General features: G+C 46.3%; 1 protein-coding gene across 1 annotated transcript in view; it reads right to left on the bottom strand.

Moving 5' to 3' along the window:
* Nucleotides 1–2,102: 2,102 nt before the first annotated feature.
* EXOC4 (exocyst complex component 4) overlaps nt 2,103–14,624 on the bottom strand; it is a 561,659-nt gene continuing 549,137 nt past the window's right edge. Inside the window, exon 18 of the mRNA XM_029073281.1 lies at nt 2,103–3,698. Coding sequence (XP_028929114.1) covers nt 3,461–3,698 — 238 coding nt within the window. The 3' untranslated portion in view covers nt 2,103–3,460. The remainder of the gene's footprint in view (nt 3,699–14,624) is intronic.

Here is a 14,624-nt window from a genome sequence, read left to right as displayed (position 1 = left end):
CTCTGGACCTCAGTATCCCCATCTGTACAAGGGATTCAATTCTCCTCCCTCTTTCTTAGATTGTGAGCACCATGTGGGACAGGGACTGTGTCTGACCTGATTAACTTGTATCTACGCCAGTGCTTAGGTCAGTTCTCGGCACATAGTAAATGTTTAACCAGTACAATCATTATTATTACAGTTATTGTTATGTGATCTATTCCTAGAAGTCCCATCCCTGGAAACTCTCCCAGGAAACTGGCACTGAGGGAATTTATCTGGTCGACGGCCACGATAGTCTCACCTGGCAGATCCTGTTTAACCCCCAGCAGTTATTGATGGACATCTCTCTCATGGGTGGCAGCAAGACTCAGTGGATAGAGCACAGGCCTGGAAGTCAGAAGGTCCTGGTTTCTAATGCCAGCTCCCGCCACTTGACTGCTTATGTGACCTTAGGGAAGTCACTTTGCTTCCCTGTGCCTCAGTTACCTCATCTGTAAAATGGGGATTAAGAGTGTGAGCCCCATGTGAGACAGGGACTGTGCCCAACCTAACTTGTGTCTACCCTAGCACTTAGAACAGTGCCCAGCACATAATAATGTTGGTATTTGTTAAGCGCTTACTATGTGCAGAGCACTGTTCTAAGCGCTGGGGTGGACGCAGGGTCATCAGGTTGTCCCACATGAGGCTCACAGCCTTAATCCCCATTTTACAGATGAGGTAACTGAGGCACAGAGAAGTTAAGTGACTTGCCCACAGTCACACAGCTGACAAGTGGCAGAGCTGGGTTTTGAACCCATGACCTCTGAGTCCCAAGCCTGTGCTCTTTCCACTGAGCCACGCAGAAAGTGCTTAACAATTACCGTAATTATTATTCTCCATGGGTCAATCCCCAGTGGGTAATATTCTTTATTTCAGACATTGCTTTTTATCTGTCTAACCCGCTAAAATGTCCTTTTCGTCACGTGAAGGAATGAGGAAGCAAACAGCCAGGCCAGCTTCAGACTTTTGGCCAGCCCAAGAAGAGGAAAAAAAAGACCACCACCCGCTCCCAGAATCTCCAGAGTTAGAAATTGATCACATTTTCAACTGTCCTCATCCCTTTGATGGTGCATTCTGAAGTGGCTGCCATTCTTGCTTACCGTCCAGTGCTGCTGAACTGGAGAGGAACCCTCAGAGGTGGTGGATGGAGAATGGGCAGGTGAACTGGCCTTTTCAACTCCTGCAAAGTCTTCTGATGGATGAGCTCATGCCTTGTATGGTGGAGAGTGACATGTGGACAGGTAAGGGCTACAAGTTTCGCTGGGATTCCAGAAACAGTCTAGATGGGCGACGGAGCAGAGCATCCCAAACCCACCAGCCAGAAGCAATTTGTTCCATGTTCAAAGTACCCACAGGATTGTGGCCTTTGCTCTCCCAAGTGAAGCACTAATTGCATCTCTCAGATTGAGGCCTTGCGGATTTGAGGTCTCACAGTCTTTTCTGGATTTTAGAATGACAGCTTGGGGGTGCCGTCTTTCCACGTCCAGCTGCTTTTCATTTTTTGCAAACCCCACGGTTTTGATTTTGCAGATCATTTGAAAAGGTTACTCTCTAGGGTCCCGTGAAATCTACTAAAACAAGAGTTTCCTCATAATCGGCTTGGCCACTTGTCTGCTGAGGGACCTCGGGCAAGTCACTTAACTTCTCTGTGCCTCGGTTACCTTATCTGTAAAATGGGGACTAAGACTGAGACGTGGACTGTGACCAACCTGAGTAGCTTATCTACACTCCAGTACAGTGCCTGGCACATAGTGAGTGCTCAATAAAAACCATAAATGAAATAATCAAAACCTTTACCGATTCACACACCTACCTCTCTCCAGTCCGGAAATGGTCACTTCTTCCCGGTTATCCTTCGGACTGGATTCCCGTGACCAAGTCTGCTTCCCGTCGTGGAGTGCAGATGCCTGCCTGCTGAAAGGCACTGACCTTGTGGAACGAACCGAGCACACTTGGGCCGGAGAGGCTGCTAATGGGTTTCAGCGTGGAAGTCAAGGTTTTGATATTTGGATCCACTTACCGCCGCGATGGCTTGTTTAACGTGGGAAGCAATGAGATTAATAAAAAAATGCCACACAAAGTTTAATGATTCTTTAAAACATCCTTTAATTTTCCCGTTTTTCTTCAAGGCCTACATTGTCCAAGCGCGAAATTCCAGACCACCCGAGGCTGCTGGGGAGCGGGGGGAAGGGGACGGCTGAGTGTATAGCGTCCTGCTCTTTCCTTAGCTGAGAAACCAGATTCCTCACACAAGAGGGAAATGATGGTCAAACAACATCAAGGAAAGGCATATTGAAAGGAGTGGTGAAGCCTGCAGCCCAGAGGACAGAGGTGAGGCAAGGTGGGCAGAAGCATGACTGGCTAGGATTTTAGAGGTCCCGGGTAGAAGAAACCCCTTAGCCTGTCTCACTCCCTTTATGGCCTGCTAGAGCGCTGCTATAACATCTACTAGCCTGCGGGAAAGAAATCTGCTCCCCGAACTCCATTTCCAAGAGAAAGGAAATCTGCTAACTAGCGTTTCCTCCTGCAAAGTGAAAACCTAAACAACCGTCTTTGCCATAGAAGTTAGCTATTTTCCCCTTCCCTCACTAATAGAAGAGAATAAACTCGGACATGGACCTTGGTTTGGAAACAGCAAAAGTGCATGGCAAAAACCAACCGAGCTGCCTCTGGGACGGTGAGTCGGGAGACCCCGACCCAGCACCGGGAGCCGGAGGTCCAACTCCGGGTGGGCACAGGAAACTGCGGAATTGCCACGGCCTCATTCCGCTTAGCCACGAGCTGTTTACCAAGGCCTTGGCAACGGATCGGCAAAAAAGCCATGCACAAGGAGATGAGGATATCATCTCACTGAAAACTCTCAACATAAACAGTGTAAGAACCCCACTTTTCATGCAATAAAACCCCTTGACCACCCCCTCCCCGGCCCCGCCAAACCACCCAGCCTTGCAGAAAGGGGCACATTCCCAAGTAGAAGCCAGTTCCCCACCGACTGGAGTGTCCCACACATTGCACCGAGGTGCTTCCCCCTACCCATCTTCCCTCCCTTCCCTGATCCCAAATGTGCACCCCGGCCTTAGACCCCGGATTCCTCTAGAATCGAATGAAACAAGCAGATGCTAAATCAAAGCCATTCCCCGCCATAACCCAAACTGCTTCTACAGTCTCCTTCAGGGAGGAAAAAAAATCAAAGAAACCAGAAACAAACTTCTTCCCTCAAAGGGGTAAAATCAGTGCTGCATATAAGTAATATACTAAAGAAAGGTGCAAGAGGGTAGAAGAAGCCAAACCAAAGCGGGTGTGCCTGCCCCTGGGCTAACAGGAACCCCCTGCCTGTGACATTCCTGCCCATCCGCATAATTACAGGCTTGCCCCAGGCCGGTCTGTCAGGTGGGGAATCCCAGCCCCTACCGGACTACCAAGGGGCTGGAGGGGAGGGTTACACGGTGGTTATCTTCTTGTCCTTGGTGGCCTGTTTGATGGCGGCCTGCTCACAGATGATCTCCTTCAGGCGCTGCAGCCGCATGTTCTGAGTGGTCTGGTCCCCGACGCCGGTCTGGCTGCGGTGAAGAAGGTTCAGGGCGTGGATGTACTCCAGCTCCGCGTACTTCACGCCTTGGTCCACCACCAGGTTGAGGAGCTCGTCAGCCGTGTTGTAGAGCATCTCGTAGTACTGCCTGCAAGATGGACAGAGAGAGAGAGAGCTCCCCAGTAAGTGCTCGAGAAATACTCCTGACTGCTCCACTGACTGATTGGACTGGGAGTAGATGATAATAATAATAATAATAATGGTGCTATTTGTTAAGCGCTTACTATGTGCAAAGCACTGTTCTAGGCGCTGGGGGGATACAAGGTGATCAGGTTGTCCCACTTGGGGCTCGCAGTTTTAATCCCCATTTTACAGATGAGGTAACTGAGGCACCGAGAAGTGAAGTGACTCGGCCACAGTCACACAGCTGACAAATGGCAGAGCTGGGATTCGAACACATGACCTCCGACTCCCAAGCCCGGGCTCTTCCCATTGAGCCACCCTGCTTCTCTAGCCACGCTGCTTCTCCGGTGGGGTCCTGGCGGCACTCCAAAAATAAGATTAGTCCTCTAGACTGTAAGTGTGTTGTGGGCAGGGACCCTATCTACCAACTCTGCTGTACTGTATTCTCCCAAGTGCTTAGAACAGTGCTCTGCACACAATAAGTGCTCAATCAATACCATTTATTGGTTGACTGTCAATGAGTAGTGTTCAAGATCCAAACAGATCTGTTATTATTTCAAACTGGCAGGGTGACCGGTAATCTATTTGATATAGTTGGGAAAAAAATTTCGGCTCCGAACATTATGATGTATTAAATCATAAAGAAACATGAATATTTAAAGGTTGACAAAAGCGCATTTATTTCAAGAACCATAATACTCTGCTACACCAAAGCTTATTCAAATTAACATAATAACTTGTGCCCTCCCCTGGGCAGGGGTTGAAGGGGTGGGGAGGCCCCCTTCTGGGTGCCTGAAAGGGTAAACAGGAAAATTTCACCCACCGTACCCTTAAAGCCCGCTCCTGAAGGAAAACACCGACGCTGAAATGCAATCTCGCAGACTGGGGGGAATAAATAATTGAAGAGTATCTGCCAAGGCCCCAAGAAAACAACTGCTTAGTCTTTGCTGTCGGCCATTAAAGCTGCAAACACCGGAGCCCTACTGCACAGACACTAAATTCTCTACTGCCTCCCTGCTCTCCCCCTGGTTTTGCCTTGCCACTCTGGGGGAAGACCTTGGTTTACTCTTTCGAGACTATTTATTGAGCGCTTACTATGTGCAGAGCACTGTACTAAGCGCTTGGAATGTACAAATCGATAACAGATAGAGACAGTCCCTGCCCTTTGAGGGGCTTACAGTCTTGGGTTTCCTCCCACGTAAGCCCCTGACAGAGGATCTAGAAGGACAGAAGTAACCTGCCCTTAGGGAAACACTGCCTCCTCGGGAATCAATCGATCAATTGTATTTTTTGAGTGCTTACTGAGTGCGGAACACTGTACTAAATGCGTAGGAGAGCACAAAATAACCCAGTTGGAAGACATCATGTTCCCTGTCCACAAGGACCTTAGAGTTTAGAGAGGAAGACAGACATTAATATAAATAAATTATGGATTAGTGCTATGGGGCGGAGGGTTGGGGGGATAAAGAGTACAAATCCAAGTGTGAGGATGATGCAGAAGGGAGTGGGAGAAGAGGAAATGGGAGCTTAGTAGACAAGAGGGAGTTGGAATCTGAATTCAGTTGAGGGGGCAATGGCAGCCTGGCCAGAGAGCAGATGGGAAGAGGTCCAGCCTGCCAAGACTGGAACATGAAGGAGACGGGATGTCGTTTCAGTGGTCCTGCTGAGAAAGAGCTCAGAGAGGGTGAGTCTGTCCCTGCAAAGATGGTTGCTGGGAGCAGCGGAGAGTACTCCGGGTGGGTCAGGCTGAGGAGTCTGGAGATCTGTTTGGAAAAACCAGATGGGTGTGCCCCAAGTCCCCGCTAGGACGGGAAGAAGGGAGGAGGCTGCGGATAGTGAGAGACTAACCCAGAGGACCCAGGAAGCGGTCAGAGACTAGGTGACCAGGCCTCATGAACCAAAGAGCCACGAAGAAGAAACGTAAGATAGCTGAGGGACGTAGATCCAAAAGATAGCAGTGAGCAGGTGTTCCCAGAAGGCAAAGGCCAAGTTTTCCGGGGATTGGGAAAGAGCGAGCAATGGTGGCGTGGGATGGGGGAGGAGCTGGGTGCCACAACCCTCCCTGACCCAGGTTCCTGTCAGGGGCATCCTGCCACAATAACAATTAAATAATAATAATAATGATAATAATAATAATAAGCCTTGCCACCTACAGCAAAATCATAATAAACCAGGAGTTGCACTGCAAGTGAAGAAGAGCTCCAAGAGAATGTACTAGGACACCGTTAGTGTTACTGGGGGGCCGGAGAGAGGGGAAGAGGGGGCCAAGGACATCTCAAGTTAGAGACAAAATGAAGAGGCCTTTCTGGAAGCATTTGTCAGACGGGGCTGAAAGGCTAAAGAAAAATCTCTCTCTCCCTCTCTCTCTCTCCTTCTTTCACAGACACACACCTTCTAGTTCAATTCAAATCATCACACTGTACAGTATGAGGCCGTTGGTTTGATGCTTCGTGTTTTTTATAATATTACTCCTTAATTAATAGAAGACTTTCCGGTGATTTCTCCCTGAGTCTTTCTAAGGACATGTCAAATGCTTGGTGCCTCAGTTTCCTCATCTCTAAAATGGGGATTAAATACCTATTTTCCCTCCCCCTTAGACTGTAATTCCATGTGGGACAGTGACTGTTTCTGGCCTGGTTACTGTGTATCTACCCCAGTCTTCAGTACAGTGCATGGCACATAGTAAGCACCCAATGAATAACACAATTATAAGTATTCATTCATTCAATCATTTTTTTGAGCGCTTACTGTGTGCAGAGCACTGTAATAAGCACTTGGAAAGTACAATTCAGTAATGAAGAGAGACAATCCCTGTCCACACCGGTTTTACAGTCTATAAGGAGGGAGACAGACAACAAAACAAGTAAACAGGTATCAATGTTATTAGGGGGACAAGCAGATTTTGAATAAATGAATGAAAGTAACACCAGAAAAATGGAGGAGGGGTCAGGCAACAAATTGAGGTGACAGCGTTTCCTGAACAGATCCACAGTCTCACTCTTCCTCCTGCCCTGGATTCTCTCTCTGATTTGCACAAGCGGATGAGGAATCCCTGAGTAACTGGCAGTTGACTGTAATGGTACAAACCTACGCGACATCGCAAATTCACAAAGGATTGACTTAAAGCATGGATAGTGGCTAAATTTCCTATCCCTCTCCCCTTGAGCTCCTCTACAGCTTCCCACAACAACTGGTAGTGGAGGTCTCTATTTCCCTGTGGACAAAAGCTAAGTATTTCTCCCACCTATGACAAGAATGAGTTTCGCTCCACTGCCTGTCCCCTCGAACAGAAAGACAATCCTTTTTCACGGCCCATGCTTGGGACTATTCCTTGAAACAAGTCAAGCACTTCGAAGCAGCAGCGGGGCCTAGTGGAAAGGAAAGAGCCTGGACTTGGGAGTCAAGGGAGCTGGGTTCTAATTCAGGCTCTGTCACTTGCCTGCTGTGTGACCCTCGGCAAATCAGTTAACTTCTCTGGGCCTCATATTCTTCCACTGTAAAATGGGGATTCAAACCCTGGTTCTGCCTCCTACGTAGCCTGGAGGGGCAGAGACTGTGTCTGCCTTGATTAACCTGTATCTACCCCAATACATAGAACAGTGCTCAGAACACATGGGAAGGGTTTAACGAATGAACTAATGATAAAAAAAAACTGGTATTTGTTAAGCGCTTACTATGTGCAGAGCACTGTTCTAAGCGCTGGGGTAGATACAGGGTAATCAGTTTGTCCCACGTGAGGCTCACAGTCTTCATACCCATTTTACAGATGAGGGAACTGAGGCACAGAGAAGCGAAGTGACTGGCCCACAGTCACACAGCTGACAAGTGGAAGAGCCGGGATTCGAACCCATGACCTCTGACTCCCAAGCCCGGGCTCTTTCCACTGAGCCACGCTGATAGGCACTATCATCATCAACAGCATTTTGGGAGCACTTACAGTGTGGAGAACACTGTAATAGACACCAGGGAACGTAAGAGAAGCGAAAGTCCCGGTTCTTTGCCCTCAGGAGTTTATACCCGTATCTACAAGTACTCGCATTGAAGCCAGGACAACTTGTCACCAAACCATTTCTCGCTCACCTTTCTAGCCCTTCGGCCATTAACTTTGCTTCTGTTTCTGGACTGAATTTGAATCTCTAGAGGTGAGAATTTTACCTTGTTGGCTTAGGGATTTGGCTGGCTCTTTGGTCTATCAGATTATTATTTTTTAATTAAGTTTTCTGCAAAGGGGATGGGAGGAGATCTGCATTCTTAATTCAGTACAATTAAAACCATGCCTCTTTGGTCTGGCACTGCCTTTGGCCAAACTCCATTTGCATGAATAATTATTCGCTCCATTATCAAGTCTGCTCAACTATTCCTTCTGCCTTTGAAAGTATTAATAAATATTGATCACACACATTCTTGTTTGCACTTGCCAAAGTAATTCTGATGGATTCATCTTCTGATGTTATCAAATAATGAAATATGAAAGAGCGAATGGAATTAGCCTCTTGTTCTGTTTTTTTTTTTTTATTTAGGTCTTTAATTTTTCTTTCATAATCTTGTTTGTCTCTTTCCCTTGTCAATGCTCTCTTGATTATCAAAGCAAAGCCTGGGTTACGGAGGACTATTCTGTGCCGAATATCGTTTAGAAAGAATCTTTTCTAATTTTCTTAAAGCATTTGACATCTGGAGACTATTTCTAAGGATTCAGCTTTTTGGGCTTCTGTGGATATCAGTGCGGCATATTTGCTAATCATTAACATTCCTGGCATGGAGATAGTGTTATTACCCCAGTTCCCAGATTACGAATCTGAAAAACCAAGCACTGCGGAAGCTGAATCATATTTCCAAGTTTTCCGAGTACATTCCTCGCTAAAGCAACCAAGCTATACTGCCTAATGGTACAGTATTGCTCTTTTTTGGATCTGTCATGTCATCTTTTTTGTTGTTTTAGTGTTTTAATGTTTCATCTTTCCATATGTGTCTGTCACCAGTCCCCATTCCCATCCTTATTCTTAGATTATGAGGCCTTTGGGGGCCAAGAACTGCATCTAAATCTCTTCCGGGTATTTTTTCCCCCCATTGCTTATTATCACAGCTACTACTCTAGTCATCTGTCGTTAATAATGATGGAAGACTCCATCATCATCATACGGGGAAGTGATAAGAACCCAGAGGGGCTCAATAAACAGTTAACAATTAAGGCAAAGGTACTATAGGACTGATTTCTACGTTAGAGAAGCACCACGGCCTTGTGGATAAAACACGGGCCTGGGAGTCAGAAGGATCTGGGTTCTAATCCCAGTTCCACCACTCATCTGCTGTGTGACCTTCGGCGAGTTAATTTTTCTGTGCCTCAGTTACTAATCTGTAAAATGGGGATTAAGACCGTGAGTCCCATTTGGAACATGAACTGGGTCCAACTTAATTACCTTATTTCTACCCCAGCACTTGGTACACGGTAAAGGACTGAACAAATACCATATTTATTTTTTTTGAAAAAAGAGACAAATGGAAAGAAGAACTTCTTAAGAACCACCTTGCAAGGACTACAACCAGGCAGCTGTTCAGTGGTCCTGGACCGATATTGTTGCGGAGTCCTACCCCTGCTCCTGTTACAAACAGGCTTGGACCCACGAGGCGGTTGTTCTGGGTCACTTCTGTTATGGAGAAGCAGCGTGGCTGGAGAAGCAGCGTGGCTCAGTGGAAAGAGCATGGGCTTTGGAGTCAGGGCTCATGAGTTCGAATCCCAGCTCTGCCACTTGTCGGCTGTGTGACTGTGGGCAAGTCACTTAACTTCTCTGTGCCTCAGTTCCCTCATCTGTAAAATGGGGATTAAGACTGTGAGCCCCACGTGGGACAACCTGATTCCCCTGTGTCTACCCCAGCGCTTAGAACAGTGCTCGGCACATAGTAAGCGCTTATTACCAACATTACCAACATTATTATTATTAAGTAAAAAGCCCCAAAGACTAGTGTACGACCAACACAGTACAAAGGAATCATACGTGTTAAAGAAAAATCCTAATTTCCATCTTTTCCTTCCCTCTTCCTACCTGCTCACGTCTTTCCTCTTTTTTGCAGGGACAGGAAGAGAATAGCATGGAAGTAAAAAGAGAGAAAATCATCTTCTGTTCCCTGGGGTCTCTGCAGTGGTGGTGGTGGTAAGGAGTTTGAGAGCAGAATTTGGTCCAGGTTTCCAGATACGTGAGTGGTTGAAGTGTCCTGATGTCCCAGTTTGGCCTGGCCAGATCCCTTTTTAGGGTGCTTTGTCTCGATGTCCCAAGGAAATTCTGGGGGAACACAGAACATCCCAGGTCGGGATACTCTCGGATTCAGTTCGGTCTTTTAATTGGTTGGTCAAAATTTATTCTAATGAATGTCCTGGCTAAGCTAGGGCAACCCCGCCTAGTTTTCACCTTGTCTCTAGCTCAGCAGTCCTAAGACAAATCTCCAAACCACAAATGCCCATCGGCTTTTGCCTTTATCTTGAAGTTGGCCCACGAGATGGCGGTGGATGATCAAAAATGGATATTCCAAGCTCCAGAATGCTTGAAGGACCGGTGGTAGTCTCTGCTGTGGAGGGGCTTCATTCAGTAGCCCCGGCTTGCTCAGGAAATGTTTAGACCAACCTTCCGATGCCTCCCACCATGGAGACCGGAGGGAGCCCGGCCATTTGGGGGAAGCGATAGATACTGGCTTCAGGTGATGTCTAGGAAATGGTGTGGAGGGGAGTCAGGCACTTCCCAGTTCCGTCACCAATATCTTGAAGCACAGAGGGAGAGAGTTTGACCTTTCCGTGCCTCTCCTGGAGAGCAGAGAGGCTAATTCGTAACTCTGACCACCCTCTCCCAGGTCTGCTGGAGATTACTACTTCCCTGCTATTGAAGAATGATGGACCACTGATTTGGGTTGGGGGAGAAAGGCGGGTAATGGCAATCGAGTGTCAAATAACTGAGATACTACACTCCTCTTTTTAAACAATCGCTTTAACAAGAAAAATGAAGAGAAGCAATCCCTATTAATTAGAAATTCAAGGAGAACCTGCAAAAATAATTGCTGACAGCAAGTCAGGGAATTATTTGGAAAATGTGAGCAGGCACACATCAGTGGGTCGTGATGACAAATCTTCTAGTTTATTTGGAATAGGAAACTGTGGGCTTACTGAACCGTTAAGATTTGTTTTTTAATGAAATGTAGAAAGCTTGGGATGAGAAAGGTGCTGAAATGTGACACCTAAACTTCAAGAGAAGAAGTCTGAGATCTAATTTCAACAGAAAAATCCCGGAACAAATGAGAGGAAAAAGTTAACAGAGACCAGCACAATATCCAGCAGGAATTGAGAAAGAACACAAGGTGCTGACCAATAAGACAGATATTTTAGGGGAGATGATGAAATCACTAGAAAAAAGACTGCAGTCTGCTCTGTATTTGGATTTCAGGAAACAGCTGAATCTTCAGTGAAGCCATAAAAGAAGTATCAACTAGCAAAATGAGCTCAAACTGTTCATTTGCCTCCATAGCTAACTAAAGACAAAGGGAAATGATACAGGCAAACCCATCAACTTGGAGGGTACTAGGCAGTGAAGGCATTTGGGGGCGAGAGCCAGGTTTATTTAATGCCTTTAATGCCCTGGAAGGAGAAAATGACAAATGTTTCCAACATTGGTTGAAAGCAACAAAGCCAGAGAAATAATAAAGAGACTCTTGAGAATTTTGAACGACGGTAGGCAATAACCAAATGAGATTTAGTTTGGAAGAATTCAAATAGATTCATCTGGAGGAAAATCTGAAAGACATATGTTTAAATAGGTGGGAGAGACCTAAGAAGCAGTTCAAGTGAGAAAGAGCCAAGGGAGGGGGAGATGACAGCAGAAGCCAAATTATGCCTCGGTCGGTAATGTGACATAGCGGCAGAAGGAGTCTTGTGACCAGCATGAGAAAAGGCATCAAAACCAGAGCGCGGGGAGGAGAATATCTTCCTTTGTAAAACTGTTTGGTTCTGGGCCACTCCATTGCAGGAAGATTCAAATGAATTTGGAGGGAATTCAGAAAAGAGCATGAAACCCAGGGGCTGGAGAGAGATTGGCACAGAGCGGAAGATTAAAGGAGCTAACCATGTATATTTTGGCTAAGGCATGATTCTAGGAGAGCATGATAGCAGCCTATGGGGTTTGAAAAGTGGATACATATAGAGGGCATCTACGAGGGGCAGGGAAGGGCAAGAAGAGGGATGGGATGTGGGCGATAGGAAGCGCAGCAGAGGCTTTGGTGAGAAAGATTTAGCAAAACTGGAGGGTGACTGCAGAGACGCCTTCAAGACATCTCTACTCGGATATCCTGCCGTCACCTCAAACTTAACTTGTTAGAAAGAGAACTTATCTTCACACCCAAACCCTGTCCTTCCCCTGACTTTCCCATCCCTATAGATAGCACTGCCATCCTTCCTGTCTCACAAGCCTGAAGCCTTGATAGTATCTTTGACTACTTTCTCTCATTCAACCCACCTATTCAATCTATCACCAAATCCTGTTGGTCCGACCTCCACAATAGCTAAAATCCGCCCTTAGTGTGGCTCCGTGGAAAGAGCCCGGGCTTGCGAGTCAGAGGTCATGGGTTCTAATCCCGGCTCTGCCACTTGTCAACTCTGTGACTCTGGTTAAGTAACTTAACTTCTCTGTGCCTCTGTTCCCTCATCTGTAAAATGGAGATTAAGACTGTGAGCCCCATGTGGGACAACCTGATTACCTTGTATCCTCCCCCGCTCCTGGTACTTAGAACAGTGCTTGGCACATAGTAGGTGCTTAACTTCTCGGTGCCTCAGTTACCTCATCTGTAAAATGGGAATTAAGACTGTGAGCCTCACTTGGGACAACCTGATTACCCTGTGTCTACCCCAGCGCTTAGAACAGTGCTCGGCACATAGTAAGCGCTTAACAAATACCAACATTATTATTATTATTAACAAATGCCAACTGTTACTACATTAATCCAAGCACTTATCTTATCCCACCTTGATTACTGTATCAGCCTCCTTGCTGATCTTTCTGCCTCCCGTCTCTCCCCACTTCAGTTCATACTTCACTCTGCTGCCCGGATCATTGTTCTTCACAAACATTCGATCAGTTTCCCCACTGCTCAAGAACCTCCAGTGGTTGCTCATCCACCTCTGTTAGCAAACAGAAACTCCTCACCATTGGCTTTAAAGCACTCAGTGACCTTGCCCCCTCTTACCTCACCTTGCTACTCTCTTACTACAACTCAGCCTGTACATTTTGCTCCTCTGATGCCAACCTACTCACTTAAGGACAGCTATATAAGTGTTGAGGGAAGATGGTCACAACTTAAAATGGCCCACTGCAGGAAGTAATCAGCTTGCCCCCTCCTACACCTTACCTCACTGATCTCCTATTACAGCCCAGCCCTCACAGTTCAGTTCCTTAAGCACAATTCTGCTCACTGTGCCCCGATCTCTTCTATCTTGCCATAGACCCTTTTCCCATATCCTCTCTCTAGCCTGGAACTCCCTCCCTCTCCATTTATACTAGACCACCACTCTGCCCATCTTTAAAGACTTATTAAAATCATATGTCTTTCCAGAGGCTTTCCCCAATTAAGTCATCTTTTCTCTGACTCCTTCTGCCTTCTTTGTTGTCTAAGCATTTGGAGCCCATCCTCGGCTCCACGGCACTTACATGCAGGTCTGTAAATTATGTATTTATAATGATGTTTGTCTCCCCCAACCCTAGACTGTAAGCTCGTTGCAGACCGGCAAGTCATCAACCAACTCAGCTGCATTGTACTTTTCAAGTGCTTAGTACAGTATTCTGCGTGCTCTAAGTGTTCAAATACCACTGATTGACTATTTGAAACAAAGAAAAGCCTTGATGCTGAAATCATTTAACAATACCTCTGAACTGAACTGAGAATAGATTAGAGAAGAGAGCCTTTTAGAGTGGTGGGGACTTCTGAGTTGTAAACGATCTCCAGGAAAAAGGCAATATGATGAGAAAGAGGAGTTTAAGTGCTCTTAATGCCCCTATTTCGATGCTAATATTAACGTAAAGGTCTGGACCACACAAAACCCAAAGTTTTTCAAACAATAGTCAAATACATTCAAAATTCATCCCTAATTTTGCTAAGATTCTGATCTCTGAAAGGAAAGATACTGACGCTCAGTGCTCTGAATTCTGCAATAGGAATATAACTTTGATTAAAGAAGGAAAAAAGTCACAGAATTGATGACAAAGCAGGAACACTAATTATGTTCAAAAAATCCTTGTTGATTTGCTCACTTCTTCCTAGATCTCCCTAGGTCACGGGGCCATGTTGAACACCAGCACGGTGTCTCCCTTTGACAAACTGAAGAGTTCCCCTTAAGGTGCATTTCACAGAAAACCTAAGTGAAAGGCCACGGCCGGGGAGACCCACGTCTTTCTTGTTCTCGGTATTTGTCGGTCCTGCCGTCTTCAGTGTTATCTCTGACGTGCCACTTGGGTGCTTGATATGTATCCCCAGGGGCCTGAAGGGCGTATGTGCCTGGGGGTATCTTATTAAAAGCCTTACAGGATCTGAGCCCATGGTTTATTAACTGTGTTCTTGCTCCTGAAAGGAACTGGGAGCCTCAGCTTGTGGAGAGAGAAGCAGGAGCAAGATAGATAAAGTTGCTCGCTTGAAGGAGTCAGGGGCAAGATTCAGATTAGAAGTCCAGATTCTTCCCATACTGTCCCTCTGAATATCACAAAGTCCTTTAACTGCACTGATAGAACAATATTAGAGGCATTCCCAGCTAAAGGGTTCCTACACGCTTCACCTTAAATCATGGTGACACTGTCTTCAGTAAAGGGCAACGTTTTCACATATTGCACTCACACGTTGAAGAAGGGTATTATCTAACATCTTGGTT

This window comes from Ornithorhynchus anatinus, chromosome 10, assembly GCF_004115215.2.
Source record: "Ornithorhynchus anatinus isolate Pmale09 chromosome 10, mOrnAna1.pri.v4, whole genome shotgun sequence".
NCBI lineage: Eukaryota > Metazoa > Chordata > Mammalia > Monotremata > Ornithorhynchidae > Ornithorhynchus > Ornithorhynchus anatinus.
The sequence above is the reverse complement of the archived record's forward strand: the minus strand, read 5'-3'. Positions and strand labels throughout refer to the sequence as shown.